The sequence below is a fragment of the Pelodiscus sinensis genome, chromosome 8, assembly GCF_052426305.1.
Source record: "Pelodiscus sinensis isolate ZL-2025 chromosome 8, ASM5242630v1, whole genome shotgun sequence".
Classification (NCBI taxonomy): domain Eukaryota; kingdom Metazoa; phylum Chordata; order Testudines; family Trionychidae; genus Pelodiscus; species Pelodiscus sinensis.
The window spans coordinates 45,911,979-45,933,778 of record NC_143059.1 but is presented as its reverse complement, the minus strand read 5'-3'; the positions used below and the strand labels follow the sequence as shown (position 1 = coordinate 45,933,778).

The window sequence follows — 21,800 nt, the reverse complement described above, 5'->3', positions numbered from 1 at the left end:
ACCCTTGCCCCCACCTCCTTCCCCAAGACCGGACCCTGCTCCACTCCCATTTTGCCCCCTTTCTCACTCCCCTGAGCAACACAGCTGGAGTTTTATGGGGGCCTGGCACAGCAGCAGCTGGGGTTTCCTCTCATTCACCATGTGGGCAGCAGGAGCCAAAGTGGCCCAGATGCCTGCTCCGACCCACCTTGTCACCCTCTCCCAGCCCACTGAACCCTGCTTCTCCATGGCAGTGGGAGGTGGAGCATCCTGGAGCCAGGGCTCTCTGCTTCCCACCACCGTGGAATGCAGACAGCCAGGAAATAGTGGGGTGGAATGGAGCAGGCTCCCGGGCCACTCTGGCTCCAACCACCTGCATTGTGATGGCGCGGGGGGCAACCCCTGCTGTTGCCCCATTCCGGGCCTCTGTAACCCCCTGGGGGCCTTCCTATCCATAGAATGGTTAGGGTGGCTACCACAGGGGCCTCAAAACTTGAGCCTTAGGGAGGTCGGCCCAATTCATCCTATGGGTGGGACAACTCTAACTATGGGTCTGACCCAGTACAGCTGTGCTTATAAGGCTGAGATTTGTAGGCTCAGAAAGGGAAAGAAGAAAGGTCTATGGGGCAAAGACTGGAGGTGTATGGGGGAGGAGCAGTATTTGGGGCGGGGACAAAATTAAAAAACTTCACCGAAAAGATTGGGGAGGGTGGCTGTGCAGGGTCTGGCTGGGGGATGGGTTATGTAGGACACAAGGAGGTCTAGGGTGTCTGTGCAGGATCTGTGAAGGGACTTTGTGGGGGTGCAGGGAGGAAAGGGACTAGGTGGGGTCTGGGTGGAGGGTGCACTAGGGTAACCAGATGGCTTAAAAAATACCAGACACACTTGATCTCAGATTGGGGAGGGGGACCGGCTGGAAGGGGAGCAGAGCCAGCTGGGAGGGGGTCGGGGTGAGTGGGGCTCGCCAGGGGAGAACCATCCGGCAGGGAGCGGGGCTGGCTGGAGGGGTAAGGGGACCGGCCGGCGGGAAGCAGGGCTGGCCGGGAGAGGGTTGGGGGGAGCAGAGCTGACCGGGCGGCAGGAACAGGGGGAGAGAATCAGCCATCAGGGAGCGGGGCTGGCCGGGGGGCAGGGGGAACCAGTTGCCGGGAATGGGGCTGGCCCGGGTGCACGCAGATCCCAGGGTGCTGCCCGTCCTATGCACGGTCCTGGTGGGGCGCATTGGTGAGTCCAGCCCCAGAGATTCCATCCCGCCCTGCCCCCCTCACTACTGCGCCTGGCTGATCGACATGCTCATGCAGTGTGAACGTGTCTCCCGACATACTGATACGCATAATAATACAACTAACTTAATTAGCAAATACCCGACATTTATATGTCCAGTATTTTCTCAATTTGTTTCCTGGACAGAAAGCTCAAATACCCGACTGTCCAGTTCAACCCTAGGCCCCGTGCAGGGAGAAGGTGGCTCTGGGTGAAGGGAGAATGTGTAGGCTGCACAGAAGTTGGCGCTGGGAGAGGGCGTGGGGCGGGTTTGTGGGGCACGCGGGGAAGACTGGCCATGACTGTGCGGGGCCCGCGTGGGGAGGAGGTTTGGGGGACGCGAGTCCCCATTGTACAGGGCCGGGGGGTGGCGGCGGCCGCCGCTAGCAAGAGCCCAACTCCAGGGCCGCAGGCGCTTTTGCTACCGATTCCCCGCCGCTTGGCTGTTGCTATGGAGACTGCGGCTGCCTCACGGGCCTGTTTGTTGCACTTTGGTGCCAGCACAAAGGAGCTGGGGAGCCGGGACCTCGCGCAGCCCGGAGGCGGAGGGTAAGAGCTCGCGGGGCCGGAATGGGGGGGAGGCCTGGAGGATGCCGTGAGGGGGGAGCAGGCTGGGGTGCGGTGAGGGGGTTGAGGGAGGCGGAAGCGCCAGCTGCTGCTGGGAGAGGAGCCTGTCGGGCTTTGGGGCGTCCTGTACCGTGACCTCCCCCCTCCGTACCACTCCCCAGCTCTGGAGGGAGTTTCTGTAGGGCCAACCAAGTCCCTCTGCCATCTGGTGCGGCGCTGCACTGCCCCCCACAATCAAACCTCCCTGAGGCACTGTTTGGCCGGGGGATGCTCGTTTTTTGTCCCCATGTCAGTGAGTCTGCCCTGCAGCCCTAATCCAAAACCCAGAAAGCAGCAAAGCGGTCCTAATAGAGCTAATCCTGGTTCTGAATTGAAGGCCAGACCCTTCCTGGCAGGGCTGAGTTCTGGGCCACAGTTTAAAAAAAATGAAGTTTAAAAAACTGGTTACCCTAGTGAGAGTACCACGGTGTCAGGGTTTTTGTGACTGTAAAAGCCAGTATGGTTTATAACTCTCTGGGCCTGGTTCTCTTCTCTCACATCAGTTCTACAGCTGTGTGCTTTCGCTGACTCCAGTGGGGTTAGTCCTGAACTTTTACCAGTGTGAGAGAAGTTCATCTGTGTTTCTGTGCATGCACTTGGAGTAAGGAGATAAATAAGGGCTCTTTTTTTTTAATCTATTAAATATCATAGTAAAATCCTTGAATAAATTACAAGAAATGGAAACTTTCAGATGAATCTGTAAGTGAGGCTTGTAGCATTCCTATGAGGGGCATTATACTTTTTATCTTCTCCTTTTCATATATTTGTTCTAAGGAGCAAAAGATGGAGAATAGTTATGCAGGTCAGATCGGTAGGCCTCGGTCTTTAAAACACGTACATGCTTAACTAGTTTTTTTTTCCAGTGAGACTAATCTCAATAAAGTTAAATACATGTGTTTTTCAGAATCTGATTTTGGTTTGTATTTTTGTAACTGCCAGTTAGGATTGCACTACAATTCCTTTTAAGCAACTTTGCAACAGTAATAAAACTGCAAGAATGATAAACAAACAGTCAAACAAAATAACTAATGGAAGATTATGTAGTATTGCCACTGACATTTGAGGAACGGGAAGGCACATAGGAACAGCCTTGACCATTTTTTTAGCTTGTTTTTCTTTAAATCAAAATACTCAATATTGAGAATATATGGTGCTGTAAACAAATATCCTAAATGATCAATTATTTACAATTATGAAAATCACAGGAATTTAATCATGACAATTTAAAAACAATTTTAGGTAAAAAGCATTACTTAAATTAACCTAAACCAAACTGTATTGCATAATGTAACTGAGGTATAAGGAAATCATGTAGACACAGTTTTATCTCAAACATGTTGTTTATATTGTTCTCATAAACTGCATTATTTACCAACATATAATGTCAGGCTCTACAATACAATGTATATAGTCCTTTTGCTGGTCTTTTACTATAGGGTCAACCTAGCTCTCATTGTCTTAGGGTATGTCTACACTACCCCGCTAGTTCGAACTAGCGGGGTAATGTATGCATACCGAACTTGCTAATGAAGCCTGGGATTTGAATTTCCCGGGCTTCATTAGCATAAAGCCGGCGCCGCCATTTTTAAAAGCCGGCTAGTGCGAACCCCGTGCCGCGCGGTTACACACGGCACGGGCTAGATAGTTCGAACTACGTAGCCATTCTGAACTATCTGTACTCCTCGTGGAACGGTATTCACTATACGTAGGTGCACATTATACTCGCGATTTTATGGTATCTGCATCTTTTGTTGGCTGAATACCTCTGAAAATCTGCCCAAGCAACTTATCCACAGTCACAGAAGATTTCTGTGACAGAACAGAGAATTATATACAACTAATCTACCAAGTCTCAGGCTAGCACTCTAGCCATTAGATCAAGTTTCTCATTTTAAAATAAATAGGATTGCATCACACTCTGCATATCCACAAATCTTTAAAGATGTTAAAGAGAAATACTTAAGTTGTTCCTGCACTTAGACATGAGATGGTAGAAACAATGTTACATAACAACACATTGCACTTACACTATACTTTTCATTCATTGCCCCTCAAAGATTTTTACAAAGATAAGTGAACATAAGAACATAAGGAAGGCCATACCAAGTCAGACAAAAGGTTCATCTAGCCCAGTAGCCTATCTTTTGACAGTGGCCAATGCCAAGTGCCCCAGAGGGAAGGAACAAAACAGGCAATCATCAAGTGATTCCTCCCCTGTCACCCCTGTCACCCATTCCCAGTTTAAACAAACTAGGGACACCATTCCTACTCATTCTGGCTAAAAAACATTGATGGACCTATGCTCCATGAATTTATCTAGTTCTTTTTTGAACCCTGTTAAAATCCTGGTCTACATAAATCCTCTGGCAAGGGGTTCTATAGGTTGACTGTGCATTGTATGAAGAAATACTTCCTATTGTTGTTTAAACCTGCTACCTGTTCATTTCATTTTGTTACCCTTAGTTCTTGTGTTATGGGAACAAGTAAATAACTTATCTCTTTTTACTTACTCCACACCAGTCATGATTTTGTATACCTCTATCATATCCCCCCTTAGTCTCCTCTTTTCTAAGGTGAAAAAATCCCTTTTATTAATCTCTGCTCAAATGGCAGCCATTACAAACTCCTAATTATTTTTGTTGTCCTTTTCTGAACTTTTTCCAATGCCAAGATGTTTTTGGATGAGGCAACCACATCTGCATGCAGTATTCAAAATGTGGATTTACATAAAGGCAATAAGATATACTGAGTGGATGTTTTCAGTAGGGATGTTAGGGTTTAACTGACTAACCATTTAACTGATAAATTAATGCTTATTGGTTAATGGTGTTGGTTAAACTCAGTTGACTTCCCGTGGAGGCAGCATCGCTGCAGAGAAGCCTCCTCCCTGGGAGGCAAGAGCTGTCGATTTGCTGCTGCAGCAGTCTCTTCCCCAAGAACCGGGCAGGCAAGAGCTACCTGCTCTGCTTCCGGGGAGGCTTTGCTACATGCTGCAGTACATGTAACCACTAAGATTTTTAGCGACTACATGGTTACCTTATTAAATGCTTTTTAATATCTCTAGTTTTCAGAGAACTATCCACAATGACTCCAAGATTTCTCTCTGGAGAGGAATTGCTAATTTAGTGCCCATCATTTTGCATGTATAGTTGGGATTATGTTTTCCAATATGCATTACTTTGTATTTATGAACATTGCAAATCATCTGCCATGTCATTGCCAACTCACCTAGTGTTGTGAGATCCTTTTGAAACTCTTCACAGTCTGCTTTGGACTTAACTATCTTGACCAGTTTAGTATAATCTGCAGATTTTGCCACCTAAATAAGCACTAATTTTCTAAATTTACAGATGGTAATTTAAGCAGAGAAGTCCTCTGAATTCTGGTTCTACTTTGAGATGGACTCCATCACTTGAAATAGAAAATAGGTGCACTTCAGATATTCAGGGGTTTTGAGCACTCTATAGTGCATATGTCTTTGTGGTAGTTAGAACAAATGAGAAAGAAAGAGGTGGGTGTTGGAAGAGGGAGGAAGGGAATTTGGAGGAGACAGAGGGTACTGGGAAACTACTAAGGTGCAAGTACCATCCCAGAAAACACAGAACTGTACTCAGCTTTGAAATATGTTTTGAGAAGGCATCGTAGGAGATGGAGATCATGTGGTGCATGGAAAATATAAACCCATTCAAAATATAAGGGATGGTGTGGGAGAGAGATATAAGGGATGCTGTTATGAGAAGCATGAACCCAGTGTTTTTTCCCTTTGTTATTACTTTTAAATGAATGTAAAAATATAGAATAATTTCATTATTTTCTGATCCTCTAAAGTATCACATAGCTCTAGTGGAGACGTGGGAAATAAAAGTCACAGAAAAGAAACCTGTGGGATTTTTGTTGTTATTATTTGCTCTTGGCTTATGACTTACTTTCAGATAATCAGTTTGCATTATATGGTCAGTATTTTAGGTTTGCTAACAAATGGATGAAAGCTTTTTTCAAGAGTCTCATGATAGTGGTGATTACTTAGAGAATGACTGTCAGAAAAAGAGAAACCTATCTGGTTCAAGTTCATCAAAAGATATCAGGAAGGCTGTTGAAGATACATTGTATACTGCTACAAATACTTTGGATTTGAGTAAGAAAAATCTTCAGCATCTTACAGAGGAAATATACAAATTACCCAACCTTAAGGTGAGTAAATTGCTGTAATTCTGATAATTACACATTTGACTTAAATTTTGTAGGCACCAATTAAAGGCCTAGTATGGCTCTCATTTTAAAGACAGTGGAAAATCTAGAGATTCTTAACTATAATTTTTCCCTTCTGCTTTATAAAAACTAGTCCTTAATTAAATAAAAAACTGATTGTAACAATCATCTACTTAATGGTTTTATGAAACTGTAATTTTTAGGATAGTTTATAGGTCAGTTTACCAGGGTTTTCACAGTAATGTTCTTCAGGCGAAGGGAACAGTCATTCTCCTTTAATTCTGGTTTTAAAACATATTTGTTTTATTTTATTTTTTTTTACATTAGCATTTGCATCTGGAAGGAAATGCTTTATCCATAATTCCTAAGGATTTATTTCAGCAGCTGCCAAATCTTGTTTGGCTGGATCTCCGGCATAACAAAATTAAAACTCTTCCCCCTGGGATTGGATGTCACAAGTAAGGAATTTCTTGTATTGATAACAAAAAATATTCTTCATCTATTTGCCTTTACCGGTAACTTTTTTATTCTCCGACTTTTGTGCAAGTTAATTCTATATTGACCTCAAAACTGCAAAATAGTAATCAAGAACTGGTTAGTAAAGCTCAGCTAAATGAGCAACTACAACTAACTAGTGCACTAGGTTAGTTCACAAATACTTTCACCTTCAGAGACATATGGCCTGATTCCCCTTTCATTTCAACTTTACACCTTTTTAATTTCATTGACTTCTATTGCGTTACTCCTGATTTACTGGCACGAGGAGGAAGAAACGGAGAGAGAAATCTATCCCATAGTTTCAAGTCCTTGTATCTTGGGTCATGTAAAAATGGGTTAGCAAAAATAAACTAAGTAAATCATGCTGAGACATGAGTACTGCGGAGTAGAGACACAACAATAAAGCTGTCACTTAAGTGCTGAAAAGAATTACCATTACAATGGCAGGAAGTTAAGAGTGCAGTGAAAAGACCATTGTAGGTTCCATATATGGGATAACTAGTGTGATATCTTGGGCAAGTCTACATTAATGGGCACCGTTGACTAAATGTACACAACTCCAGCAGGAAATCCCCTAGGCCACTCTGGGCCTCATGGTTAATATGGGACACGAACCCATCTATAGGATGGTTAAGGCGGTCACCCCTCAAAGCACAGGGCCTGAGGCAGCTGCCCTGAACCATCATATGAACAGCTCTGACTCAGGCACATAGTTAAGGGAAAGGTTAAAGGCAATCCCCGAGTTACGCGGATCCGACTTACGAACGGGGCCCTCTCCCTGGTCTCCAGCAGACCAGGGAGAGGAAGCAAAGCGGCGGAACACGCGGGCAGCGGGCAGCCCAGACGCGTCGGGGCTGTCCGCTGCCCGCGTGCTCCGCCACTTTGCTCTGCTTTGCTCCCCGTCCCCCTGGTCTGCAGGCTGCCCGCTGCCCGCGTGTGGGCGTCTGGGCTGCCCGCTGCCCGCGTGTTCCGCTGCTTTGCTCCCCGTCCCCCTGGTCTGCAGACCAGGGGGACGGGGAGCAAAGCAGAGCAAAGCCGCGGAGCACGCGGGCCGCGGACAGCCCAGACGCGTCTGGGCTGCCTGCTGCCCATGTGTTCCGCCGCTTTGCTCCCCGTTCCCCTGGTCTGAAGATCAGGGGGACAGGGAGCAAAGCAGAGCAAAGCCGCGGAGCCCGAGGGCAGCAGGACAGCCACGGCGCGTCTGGGCTGTCCCGCTGCCCCCGTGCTCCGCCGCTTTGCTCCGGGCGCCTGTGGTACAGCAGCTGGGGGGCTGCCGGTTGGTCCCATAGCGCCGCTCTGGGCGCTACTGGACCAACCCGGCAGCACCCCAGCTGCTCTGTCCCAGGCGTCCTGATTCAGCCACTGCTGGTCAGTTTCAGCAGCGGCTGAATCAGGATGCCTGGGGCAGAGCAGCGTGGGTGCTGCTGGGTTGGTCCAGCGGCGGCGCTACTGGACCAACCCAGCAGCACCCCAGCTGCTCTGCCCCAGGCGTCCCCAAGTCAGCCGCTGCTGAAACTGACCAGTGGCTGACTACAGGAAGCCCCTGCCCCGGGCTTCCTGGAATCAGCCGCTGATCAGTTTCAGCAGCAGCTGAGTTGCGGATGCTGTGGTTCTTAAGTTGAATCTGTATGTAAGTCAGAACTGGCGTCCAGATTCAGCCACTGTTGAAACTGATCAGTTTCAGCAGCGGCTGAATCTGGACGCCAGTTCTGACTTACATACAGATTCAACTTAAGAACAAACCTACAGTCCCTATCTTGTACGTAACCCAGGGACTGCCTGTATTTTACTGAAAACTTGCAAAAATTCCAATTCCCATTACATTTTCTCTATGATTTACAAAGATGGCCTTAAAGTTTGCTTTAACATTTTTGTTGCTTTTTTTTTCTCATTTATCAAGAATATCAAGCTTTTCCTTACTACTTTTTTTGAAGGATTATTTATTGGAGGTTATTTGGATGACACAAAAAGTGAAGTCACATGAGAGTATAATCTTGGCTGTTGCTGTGTATGCTCCAAATGGATGGAGATGGTATCCTGAATAGATCCAGTAACTGAACCTCTGTCTTAGGGAAGAGTGGCAGCAAGAGAGGCCACTATTGGAGTAGAAGGAAAGAAAATATCCTTTACTAACTCTTTGGGCCTCCCATGCTCACAGTCCATTTATTCCTGGCTGTGTGCAGTAGTTAGTGTCTGAGATTAAGAAATAATAAATAAAATCAAACAGCTGCATGATGTAATTTTTAGATTATCATATTGAATGACTTAAAATAACTAGTAACAGGTTTCTCATATTACTTTGTATGTTGCATAGGTCAGTGAGGTAGATCAGTCAGTGAAAGATAATAGTTTTAGCAGGAGATAATGTTGCAGATACAAACAATAAAGTGGGGATTTAAAAATTATAGTGATTTCAATTTATAGCATTAACACCAAACAGTTCAGGTACTGTACTATCATTTCACTAAAAAACTGAGAGACCAAAATCGATTTTAGATTTAGTTTTTAGTTTTTACAGTGTAAATCCTAATACATTCATCAGCTCTTAAGGATGTAGTCACTGGGACCAGGATCTTCTCAAATTGCAAAATCTGGCCCTGTATTATGAGGGAAGCTCAAATTTTTGTCTCACAAGGAGCAGAAAACCTCATAAATCAATTAAACAAAGTGTAAACCAATACTAATTATCTTTATCACCATGTGTCACAAAATCAGGCCTTATAGTAAATCCTTAAGACTATGCAGCCATTTTAATTTCAGAGTACTTTGTCCCTGACCTGTTATATAGCATTTTTTCATGGTATCATATACAAAAATTAAGCTTCTAATTTAATCTAACAAGCTTGGAAGTGCATATCAGAATTACACAGATGTTAGATATGGATGGATTCAGGGTGCATCCTGTCATGTGCCAGCTATTGACCAGGAATAGATCTTCCATTCCAGGAAGATATAAGATGTGTTCTCTTTAAAATACTTTAATACAAGGCAAGGTGTAACTGTTATATTCCCAGAAGAGGTATGTTACACATGACGCCACTTAATGCTGAATGGTATAATACAGTTTGACATTTTATTACATCTCATCCTTTATAGAATATTACAAAATGTATACTAACACGCTATCTTTAAAGGTCAGTACCTATCAGTTTGTTAAATGTCTCTGAATCATACTGATTTTCTAATTACATGACCTGAATTCATAATAGCTGGCTGTTCATTAGTTGCAATGTCTCTCTGGTTGATCTGGAATCTTTGAGTCATCATGGTGTTCTGCATCAACCATAAGTAGAGGCACCCGGGGGTAGAGTGTAATTGTCCCAGTCACTGGGTGGGTTCTTGATGGGCCCGATGATGGGGGGGAGGACAGGGGGCGGACAGAAAAGGCAATTGCTCTGGGGCCTGGTCATTCTAGGAGGCCTGGGGCTCCCAGCCACTGCAGCTATGGCAGGGGCAGTGCCCAGAGTTCCAGACCCTTTAAATCACCACAGGAGGGCTGCATGGCGTGCCCGGGCAGCTCTGAGGGCTGGGGGATACTGCTGGTTACTTGTTGATTGTTCTGTCTGAACAAACAGTAACAGTCAACAATTTCTGTTGAATTTCCACTGTCTGACTTAATGGTGATCTGGAAAGTAAATCATTTTTCTTTCTGACAGCTGGAGTTGTCCATCCTTTTTCTTCACGCAGTCTAATACAAACATAATCTACCAGGTTCTAAATCCAACAATCTCTTAGGTTATGTCTAGACTACATAGAATTTTCAAAAGAGGATATGCAAATTCTGCGGGAATTTGCATATCTTCTTCCGATCTCACTTTCGAAAGAGGATCTTTCAAAGTGAAACTAGTCTGGATGCGGGGGTTTTTTTTCAGAAAAAACACCTTTTCGAAAAAAACGCTGTTCCACGAGGAGTAACAGTAGTTCGGAATAGGAAGCCTAATCCGAACTACCTAGTTCGTGCCGCGTGTAGCCGCGGGCACGAAGTCTGAACTAGCGGACATTTAAAAATGGCGACGCCCGGCAAGATGCAAATGAAGCCCGGGAAATTCAAATCCCGGGCTTCATTTACAATTCCGGTTGCCTACATTAACCACCCTAGTTCGAACTAGGGTGTTAGTGTAGACATACCCTATATGCTTGTGTAAGTGGTCTTGCTCAATCCTGGGCCCCTGACTGGTGCTTAGGCCTATACTTATTAGTCCAGGGGCCCCTTTAAGACAGTGGGGCTTGAGGGTGGGGCAGGACGCAATGCCTAAATGTCAATACAGCCCCGACCCTGGTTCAGAGTGGGGCAGGCAAACAAATAGTTTCTGCAGTCAGCTTTTAGCCTAGGCCCTGGTTCAGGGTAGGCAGGCAAACAGTTTCCACAGTCAGCTTTTAGCCCAGGCCCTGGTTCAGGGCGGGGCAGGAAAACACACAGTTGTTTGGCTCACATGTAGAGGGGGAGACTGCCACCCAGTATGTTGGGTGGCAGGGGGGACGCGGGCCCTCCCTACTCCACCGTGTCCTGGCCCTGGGCCCTAGCAGTGGCCGCCTTGGCCCTTGGTGGCCACTGGGGTCAGCAGGGAATCTGCTCCAAAACACTCTGACACACATCAAAGGGCTATCAGCTCAACTGACCATTCTTGGCTTCCCCTGGACCACTTCCGGGCTCCCTCTCAGTCTGTACCTGGCTCCCAGGCAGCGGCGGGTTCACAGGGTCTACGTAGTTCACGTCTGGGAGTAGGAAAATAAGGTTCTCCTCTTCAATGACCGGGCCCGGCAGGCCAGTTAGCCTCAGCCGGATACTCAGGGTCCTCCCAGTGTGAAAGTTCAGGGTAGGCTTCTGCTCCCGCCAGTGGCTGCCCCCCTAATGAGCTTATCGGCTCAGCTTTTATACTTCCTGCTTCACCTCTAGGCCTTTGAAGACTTAAAGGGGCAGGGTCCGTTTCAGCCCACCCAGGCTTAGAGAGGGGTTCTTCTTCCTCAGGGTCAGTGAGTGGCCATCCCTGCTCACTACAGCTTGGAAAAATTGTCCACCACTACCGAATATTGGTATCCTCTGAATCTGCATAAATCTGCAGCTTATCTCTTCCAAGGTCTGTTTGGCAGAAATGATGCTGTTATTAAAGGTTCTTTGTATTGTGTTGGTCAGTTAGTTCTGCAGTGTTCAATACAGATACTTTATTCTGTATGTTCTTGCTGATGCCCAGATACCAAACTGTTTGACTTATTCATGGAATTTATTAAGTCATCAGTGTCCTTCATGGATGAGGTTTAGGATTTCCCTTTTAATTTTGTTTCAAATTACAATACAATCACATGTAATCAGGAGCTCATTTGACTCACTTAAATCAAATGAGCTCCTGATTACATGTGATTGTAACTTGCTAAGTCTCCTTTAGATAGTTGGACCAGATACTTGTACCATAGAATTTCGAGAAGTTGTCTGTGTGTCATGGTTGCTCTTTGGAATGGATGTAGTCTCTTTTCTGACACAGATCTGAATGGGTGTGTCTAGACTACATCCCTCTTTCGAGAAAGGGATGTAAATTAGGCACGTCGATATTACAAATGAAGCTGGGATTTGAATTTCCTGCGCTTCATTTTCATAATCGCATCATGGTGCTCTTTTGAAAAAGCACTATTTCGAAAGTAAAACCACAGTCTAGACTCATTTCTTTTGAAAAAAGAAGCCTTTTTCGAAAGATCCTGTAAACCTCATTTTTTGAGGTTTATAGGATCTTTCGAAAAAGCTGTCCCTTTTTGCTACTATTTTCTTTTGTTACTGTTTTGCTACTATTTTCTAACTTCTTGGCTAGATATTCTTCAATTTTTTTTGATCTTCCAATTATATTTTTACACTTCATTTCTCAGAGTTTATGCTCCTTTCTATTTTCTATAATTTAGCTTCCATTTTTAAAAGGATACCTTTTTGCCTCTTATTGCTTCTTTTAGTTTGTTGTTTAGCCCCGTGGCATGTTTTTGGTATTTTTTTAAATTTGGGGTATACACTTAAGTTTAGCCTCTATTATGGTGTCTTTAAAAAATTTCCATTCAACTTGCAAAGATTTCATCAGGTCCTGAACCAGTGAGATACATAACTCATAGTTCAGCATTGATGGTAGCTATGGGGAAGCATCCCAGTTTCCTCAGATGTCATTAATGTGGTAGTAAACAAGGGCAAGAAAAATTAATGAACAAAAGAAGTGATCTGTTTTGTGTTTTAACAATGCACTTTAGCTTTGCTTTTAAATTGTTCCTTTTTTTTGTTTTATTACAAAGGCAATTGAAAACTTTACTTTTAGAAAGAAATCCTATAAAAAGGCTGCCCGTGGAGCTCGGTAAGTACCCAATTCCCTCTGCCCCCACCCCCGCTCCCCCGAAGTATACAATGTAAAAGAATCCTATCAGACTTATACTTTTTCCATTTAATGCTTTAGTCAAGATTAAAAGTGATGTATAGCAACCTGTCTAAATATAATTAAAGAAAGCTTCTTGTTTTATAGTGAATATTTGTTGCACAGCAATATAATAATGACAAATGCATTTTCAAGTGACCTCTAAAATTATACTCACAAAATTGCATGTTGAAAGCTCCTATGCAAACTAATTACCCTGTCTTGTATCATCAGAAAAAGAGGGGAAAAGATCTGGAATGATTTTAGAAGAACAGTTGGACTAAAGAATCTTAACAGAATGAGAGAGTTTGAAATTTAAGCAGATGTGTTCTTTGAAAGCTTCATTGATCACATATGAAATATTTCTGTATAGATGGATTCAGTAATTTACCATAGCTTAACCTACAGAAATAAAAAACAGTACACCCTATAAAATATACATGACACTGTATTGACCTCCACTGTCTAGCAAGTGTGACTTGTATGAAATAATATTTCTTCAGTGGGAATTTTTTGTCTATGCAGGTAATGGAATGCCCAATATTCATATCACACTAGAAGTATTCATCTTCCATTATTATTTGTTTAGCACCCATGTTGAAATGTCATTGTAAGATAGGCTGAATCTTGTTTAAATGATATTTCTACATCAGCGAAATCATCACTTATGTAGCTAACATGCAATTTGTATACTTATTCAAGAAAAATTCTGGGAAGAGTGATTCGTGCAGTGATTAATGGCTCACGTATCTAATTTTTCTGGTTCTTTCTGTCCTCCCTCAGTATCTGCATACAAGGTGTACATTTTTAACAGTGCTCTGGGGGTGAGATGGCTGGAGCCATGCACCCTCCTCCCATCCCAGTGCTCCAGGGTGGAGAAAATTTGGCACAAGCACACATGTGCCTACTCCTTTTCTCCCCGTGGAGGTGTGTTACATGCCATCAGCAGAAGGGGCAGGACTGTAGGTGGAGTTGGGGGCTTACCTGCCTCCCCCAGCCCTACCTGCACCGACTGCCCATGGTGAGTTCATTTTAAATAGTGATTATCTGGTTTCATCCATATGGTTGTTATTGGGATATTTGATGCCCTGGGTGAGGTACACCATATGTTGTGACAGGCATGTGTAGGACCATGGATTTTGAAAGGTGTGTTGCAGGAGTATTTATTATAGCTGTGGAGATATGCCTTCAGGTTTTGCATCTGTTGTTCTGGGAGAGTCTAGTGCCATTTTGAGTTGGTGTGTCCTGATCTTAGAGGAGCTTGTTCCTAATGATGAGTTTGGTGTGAGGGGGCTTGTTTTGAAGGCCAGAAAAGGGGTTCAGGAAAGATTTCTTTCAGAGTGTGGCCCCCATTAAGTATGATTTGTAACTGTTTGATGATATCCCATGTTAGGTAGTAGAGAACAAGTAGGTGTATGTAGTCCGTGAGGGTTTTTCCACCCTGTATTGAAGCACATTCTCCTGTGGAATTGGGTGGCTTATTCCATGATGTCCTCTACAACTTTGGTGGAGTGTTCTGATTAACTTAACACAATGGCTGTGTCTACACTGCACCCCTTTTCCGGAAAAGGGATGCAGATGAGACAAGTCGGAATTGCAAATGAAGCAGGGATTTATATCTCCCCCGCTCCATTTGCATGAACATGGCTGTCGCTTTTTTCTGGCTCGGGGCTTTGCCGGAAAAAAGCGCCAGTCTAGATGGGGATCTTTCGGAAAATAAAGCCTTTTCCGAAAGGTCCCTTATTCCTCTTAAAATCAGGAATAAGGGACCTTTCGGAAAAAGCTTTATTTTCCGAAAGATCCCCGTCTAGACTGGCGCTTTTTTCCGGCAAAGCCCCGAGCCAGAAAAAAGCGGCAGCCATGTTCATGCAAATGAAGCAGGGGAGATGTAAATCCCCGCAGCATTTGCAATTCCAACTTGTCTCATCTGCATCCCTTTTCCGGAAAAGGGGTGCAGTGTAGACACAGCCAATGTGAAGTACTTTAAGGTGTGTATTCTGCACTGCCTTCTTGGAGTATATTCTGTGATTTCTGAAGGTCCGGTAACAGAGTTCTTAGCCTGTTTGAGATGATTATAGAATCTGTGAAAGTGTGGTGATCCATTAGTTCCTTGTCTATAGTTATCTGTAGAATCCCATATTTCAAGCTAATCGTGGTGTCCCGGCATTTGATGCTGGTGTGAGTTCTAAAGTTTAATGGATGGGTGGGATTTGAAATGATGGCATTAATTTAATAGGGAGTCTAGGTTTCTGTCCAGAGAATGAAGATTCTTCCAGAAATTCTTTCTTGAGATGGCTCATAAAGAGATTAGCATATTGGGAATCCATTCTGCTGCCAATGGCTAGTCCCATCTTTAGTAGAAATAGAGACTGAGACGTCACACCTTAGATCAGAGGTTCGGTATTGAGGCCTGAGGCCTGAACTGAAGAAGTGGTCCAGCCATGCTATTATAAGACAATCAGCAAAATTCAGATTGTTATCAGAAGTCAGTCTGCCTGTTTGCAGGTTCACAGAATCTGGCAAGAACAGGACTAGTATTGCAAAAAAATACACATTCCTGAGATGAGCAAGGCTCATTAATTTAATAGGTATTATGGGTGGTACTAGAACACCCTCATACCAAGTATGGTACATAAACATTCCCCAAAGATAACAGGAATATGTTGATCTCTCTTAAAGATAAGATTATGATGCCAGTATGATAGACTAAAGATCTTTTGATTAAGTCAATGTGTATAAGGTAATAGATGGTAACAAACCATATCAGGGGAAAGTAACTAACTATGGCAGAGAGGCAATATGTAATTTGTTTGTATTGGTGTATAAAATAAAGCCTAAAGTCCCACCACTGACTCTGCTGATCCATTGTAACGTGCATATATATATATATATATATATATATATATATATATATATATATTTTTTCCTGGTCCTGTCAAGTCTATGGATACTAGCATGTTTTGCTGACAGTAAGCCTACTTGGGTGCTTTTACTACTGAAACCTTATCTGATGGTCTTTGGGCAGTTTGACTGGAGCCAGCTGTATGGACTATCTGGCCAGAGCCAGTGCAGCAGAGAAGAATACACACACAGCTAACATCTGATTACACATGGTTAGGACAAAGTGTTTGCTGTTAAAAGTAAAGTTGTTATGGATAAGGATGAAATGGATGATTTTGGCAACATGTTTGGGATGGATTTCTGAGTGCTGTCTATTGCCTTGTAGATATTTAAGGCAGACAGCAATGCAATCATGGTGTATATAAAGGATACATTCATAGTGTTAAGGTTAGTGCTCTGAGGGAAGTTGTTAATGTTGCATAGTGTCTGGAGGAAGTTGGTTGTGTCCTGGGGGAAACTGGCCTTTTGTGTGGTGGCTGGTTTGACTGAGGCTTAATACTTTTTCAGCTAGAGTACTATGGCCAGACATAATGGGTCTTGTTTGTGCACCTTGTTTGTATTTTATATGCTATCAAATGAACTCACACAGAAAAATAATAAAAGACATTTTATTCTCAAAAGAAATGGACACAGCCCCTTCAATAGACCAGTCTGGGAACATAGAAGCATGTCTATACTACAAATTTAAGTTGACTTAAATTACGTCGACATACAGCCACCAGAATAATTAAATTGGTTTTGTATATCCACACTAGCTCTTCTGTCAGTGGTGCACATCCTCACCAGGAGTGCTTGTATCGATTTAACTGTCAGTGTGGGGCATTGTTGGGCACTGACAGCTGCATCCCTACCAACCTTAGCCAGAGGTTCAGCGGCCAGATCTTGACAGCAGGCAAAGTCTGATGTCAGTGCAGAAGCTATTACTTACACTCTGTTGACCTAACTACATTGACCTATGTGCTATGCTTCTTGCAGAGGTGAAATCAGTGCACTGGCTGATTTACATTACAACACTGTAGTGCAGACACTTACAAAGTTAGGTGAACATAAGATGGCTTATATTGACCTAATTCTGCACTTTAGACCAGGCCTCAAATTCATAACTCTGATAGACATTAAAAAAACATGTACTTAAGAGACACTGGTTTTATGACCAACTAGCAGATTTACCCAGTATTGCTCAGGTCCTTAACTTAATTAGGTTTTTTTTAATAAAAGGAAAGTCTACCAGGTTTATTTAAATGACTGTATTTTTAAAAAATACAGAGTTATTTTATGAAGTTAGATTTTTTCTATTTAATTGTTTTTAGTAATTTTTTTTAACTGGAAATTTTATCAAGTGGATTTTTTTCATCCCTATAAACTCTTATCATTTGCTGTGTTTTAACAAAAAGAGATTATAATCAATTTGGTTTCCAATAACATTTTCTTCTAGTTTTCATATCGTAATCATTGAATTAGCTGTGCAAAAACACAGCACTACTCCAAATTTCTCAATTTTATCTCTTTTCTTTAAGGCTTATTGAGAAGCAATCCTATTTCAGGTTGATCCTATATTTCTGGCTCATCTTAGTTCAGTCCAGGAGTGAAAGTAACTTAAATTTCTTACAGATACTGTTGTATTGCATCTCTCACCCCATCCCAGGGAAAGCCTCAAGGCAGAAGGTTGGGGGGGGGCTGATACAACAGTACCTGTAAGAAATGTAAGTGTGGAGTGGAGTGCGAGGGGTTCAAGGAAAGGGATTGAGGAGTGTCGAGGTGTGGGCTCATGGCTGGGGGTGGGGATGTGGGAAGTTCAAGAGTCAAGGCAGGGGCTTAGGGATGTGAGAGGTTCAGGGCAGGTGGCTGGATGTATGGGGGGGCTCAAGGATGAGTGTTGGAGTGTATATGGAGGGGAGCAGGAGTCAAGGCAAGAGTCTGGGCATGTGGAGGGCTCACGACAGGTTAGGGTGTGTGTATGGGTGGGTGTAGGGAGTGTGTGAAGGTGCTTGCTGTTCCCCTCCTATCCCTATCAGGGAGTGAGAGCAAAATGCACAGTTTATCTGCCCCCTGACTTCGCCAGACAGTGGGAGAGTAATGCAGCAAACTGTGCACTTTCACCTTGCTCCCTGACAGTGACAAAAGGGAATAATAAGCAAGACCCCATACAAATATGGGGGCGGGGGGAGCATCATCCCTCCCGCCCTCCTTAAAGGGTGCCTTGGGGGTGGGAGGCTCGGGGCTGGGGCAGTCCTGGACAGAGGTGGGGCATACCTAACCAGCCCCTTTCACCTGCCTGGCTGTCCTGTTGCTTTTTGCAATAGTCTGTAGCAGAGCCAGCCAGGTTGGGTGTGCGCAGCGCCATCTCCTGCAGCCAATCACCCCAGCTAGCAAATTGTGTATCTTATTTCAATCTAATTTTGAAATAGCTTATTTTGAAATTTGGCGCTGTCTACATAGTGCTACTTTTTGAAATAAAGCGCTATTCCGACAAGTCCCTTAACCCTCGTGGAATGAGGATTACAGGAATGCTGGAATATCATGTGTTATTTTGAAATCTGTTTCGAAATAATGAGCATGTTTAAAGATGCGGAATAGCTATTTCAGGATACTTTCAGTAAGCCCCTGGTTACCGTCCCCAAACCTGAAGATGAGCTCTGTGAAGCTTGAAAGCTAGTTCTTTCCACCAACTGAAGTAAATGCAATAAAAATATTACCTCATCCCTCTTGTCTCACTCAAATTCTGAGACCAACATAGCTACAACACTGCAAACAACTGACTGTCTAAAATGTTCTGTTTTCTTGAAATTTCAGTAATACATCTGAGTGCAGAATTAAAGGTAATCAGTATGATTGTTTAGGGCATTAGGAATGTTTATTTGAGAAACAGAAATGCAGATATTTTAGCTGTTAGGGGTATATTTTTCCACAAAGCCAACAGCAAAACACACACAATTTATTCTCTGAGCACTAAACATTTTATACATTTGTTAATTATATTTCACAGTATACAGCACTGAGTATTTTAATTTTAATTTACAATATAGTGTATTACTATGTGGTATCCATTGTAATACTGCTAACACTAAAGACTTGTGCTTATTAAGTAGCAGGCAATTGTAGTATAAAATATAGTTTTTGATAAACGTCTGCTATAAAATTCTAATTTCCTACTGATACTAAATGGTGTCGTTTGACAATTCCATATTGTATTATGAAAATATTCTTTGTCTACTATGAGTGGATTGATTTTTCCTAAAAATGCTGTCCATCTTATGCAGTAACGATAACACACACGAGGTACCATATGGTGAACTGTACTTGGAGGTGGTGCATTAAATCTTCATGTGTTTTCTTGCTATCTGCTACTAGTTGGGTATCATTTGTCATATTACAGGTGTTTTCAGTCTCTCTGGAATATTCTAATAAGCTTTTACACAGTCTGTTTCAGGCTAGAATAGATAGAACACTTATTTGACTATAGCTTTAGGCTAATGTAAACAGTATGTCTCATCTCATAATCATTAGTATATAGCAGGTAAATAAGGATACAGTGAACAACTCAGTTTTGAATTATATTCATGTAGCAGTAAGAGATGTGTCAGTTTCTCTTACTTTAAAAATGTTTCGAAAAAGCTAACAATGTTGGAAATCATTAGGAAAAGGATAGATAATAAGACAGAAAATATATTATCTCTATATAAATGCATGGTATTTCAGCATCTTGAATACTTCATGCAGATGTGGTTGCCCCATGTAGCACCTAATTAGCCCCACCCTGTCAGCTCCAATCAAAGTGAACAGATTGGGACTGATTAAAAGGCCTGATGCTGACCTGAGGATGGGCAATACCCAGAAGGAAGGGCAGGCAGTGAGGAAGAGATCAGTCAGGTAGGGAACTGGAAGCCTCCTAGCTGAAGACTTACTCTGCCTATAAGAAAAAAAAATCATGTAAAGATTGTAAATAGTTTGGCACTGGTCGTGGGACAAACTTAGGTGAATAAAGACATGGGTGTTGCACAACCCTGAGATTTTTCTGAGTCTGAATTGAGAGGACAACTGGTGCCCACGAAGAATGTCTGAGTGTGCACCCTATTACACCCCATCTCAGAAAAGATATATTGGAATTGAAAAAAAAAGGTTCAGAAAAGGGCAACAAAAATGACTGGGGGTATGAAACAGCTTCTATATATGGAGAGAGTAATAAGATTGGGACTTTTTAGCTTGGAACAGAGACAAGTAAGGATATGATAGCAATCGAAAATTATGACTGATGTGTAGAAAGTAAGTGTCATTTACTGCTTCTCATAATACAAGAACTAGGGATCACCAAATTAAATGAATAAGCAGCAGGTTTAAAGCTCGCCAGAGGAAGTTGTTCACAAAACACACAGTCAATCTGTGGAAGTCCTTGCCAGAGGATGTTGTGAAGGCCAAGGCTATAACAGGATTCAAAAAAGACCTAGATAAATTCATGGAAAATAGTTCCAAATGGCTGTTAGCCTGGATTGGCAGGCATGGTGTCCCTAGCCTCTATTTGCCAGAAGTTAAGAATGGGCAACGGGATGGATCACTTGAGGATTACCTGTTCTGTTCATTCTCTCTAAAGCACCTGGCATTGGTCACTGTTGGAAACAGGATACTGGGCTAAATAAACCATTGTTCTGACCCAGGATGACCATTTTTATGTTATTGTGAATTTCATGACCTGTTTTTTCTTTTGATATATTTTTGTGAGTGTTATACTTCCATTTGCACATTGTATTGTAAAGTGAGGTTCCATTTCCATAAAAAATGAACCTTGATATACTAAGGCTTTGGTCTCAAAAGGAAAACAGAGTTGCATCCATAGTATAATGGTGGTGGTCCTTTTTCCTATCGGGGCCACTGACCCCCAGAAAAAAATCAATTGGAGCCACATACAGGCCCACAAGAGAGGGCATGGAGGCTTTCATAAAAAACCAGGGGTTCAGGTTTCAGGAAAGGGCTACAGAGCTATCTCAGCACACAATAAATAAAATAGCTATTACAATTTCCAGAGTAATAAAACAATAAGTTAGGCTTTTTAACTATGGGAAGCTCAAGATAAGGAAGAATGGAAATGCATATCAGGAGAATAAAAAACAAAAACAATAATACATAAAATATGATTGATTCTGGTAATGTTGCAAAACAAGATCTATCTCTGCCTTTGGCAGCAGGTCAGGGATGAGCAATAATTTTTGATGGCGGGGAGGCCACTCCAAGAATTTGGAAAGTGGTCAAGGGCTGCACTCTTCCATGGTACCAATGGAGGAGGTGCAGAGTCTGGGATGGAGATTGGGTGCAGAAGGGAGCATGCAGAGTGAAAGTGGGATCAGGGAGGGTGTTTGGGGAAGGAGGCAGTTGTGACCTGGGACAGGGGGTTGGGGTACAAGGATCTGGAAGGGTTCCAAGGGTTTCAGTTGTGACCTCAGACAGGAGGGGGTTGTGACCTTGGACAGGAACTGGGGTGCAGAGTTGGGGGCTACGTCTAGACTGCAGGCTTCTTGCACAAGAATCTTTTTGCAGAAGAGATCTTCTGCAAAATCTTCTTGTGCAAGAGTGTGTCCACACTACAAAAGCATTTTGAAAAAGCGATGCGTTTTTCCGCAAGAGAGTGTCCAGACTGCATGGAAGCTCTCTCACAAAAAAGGCCACCCAGAACCACTTCAGGCAGGGCTTAAGGTCACCAGTTGCTTCTGAGGGTTGATGCCAGAGGCTTGCAGAGACATGCGCTTAAAGGGACCCCCTTGGACAGTTGTTTCGCTTCTGCAGTTGCTGCGTGCTTACTACCTCTTGGAGGCACAGCAAAGCTCTAGCAGTGCCTGCTGTTATTGCCCTGTACTTTTTTGGATGCCACAGCTTTTTCTCTTGTGCCATGGAGCGGGAGCTGCCCCTGGGCATGCCATAGCCCCACATGGCCATGCTGCTGTTTGTGCAGCAGTTGATGCACACTGCCAGGCT

The 21,800-nt window shown here is 43.3% G+C and overlaps 1 protein-coding gene across 2 annotated transcripts in view; it reads left to right on the top strand.

Annotated features, from left to right (window-relative positions):
• The first annotated feature begins 1,600 nt into the window (after positions 1-1,600).
• LRRC27 (leucine rich repeat containing 27) overlaps positions 1,601-21,800 on the top strand; it is a 90,468-nt gene continuing 70,268 nt past the window's right edge. The window contains exons 1-4 of one of the 2 annotated variants that reach the window (XM_075935233.2): positions 1,601-1,791; positions 5,807-6,039; positions 6,385-6,515; positions 12,820-12,878. In XM_075935233.2, the coding sequence (XP_075791348.1) occupies positions 5,827-6,039; positions 6,385-6,515; positions 12,820-12,878 (403 nt within the window). In that variant the 5' untranslated portion in view covers positions 1,601-1,791; positions 5,807-5,826. The remainder of the gene's footprint in view (positions 1,792-5,806; positions 6,040-6,384; positions 6,516-12,819; positions 12,879-21,800) is intronic. The other variant, XM_075935234.2, reaches the window with a different exon arrangement.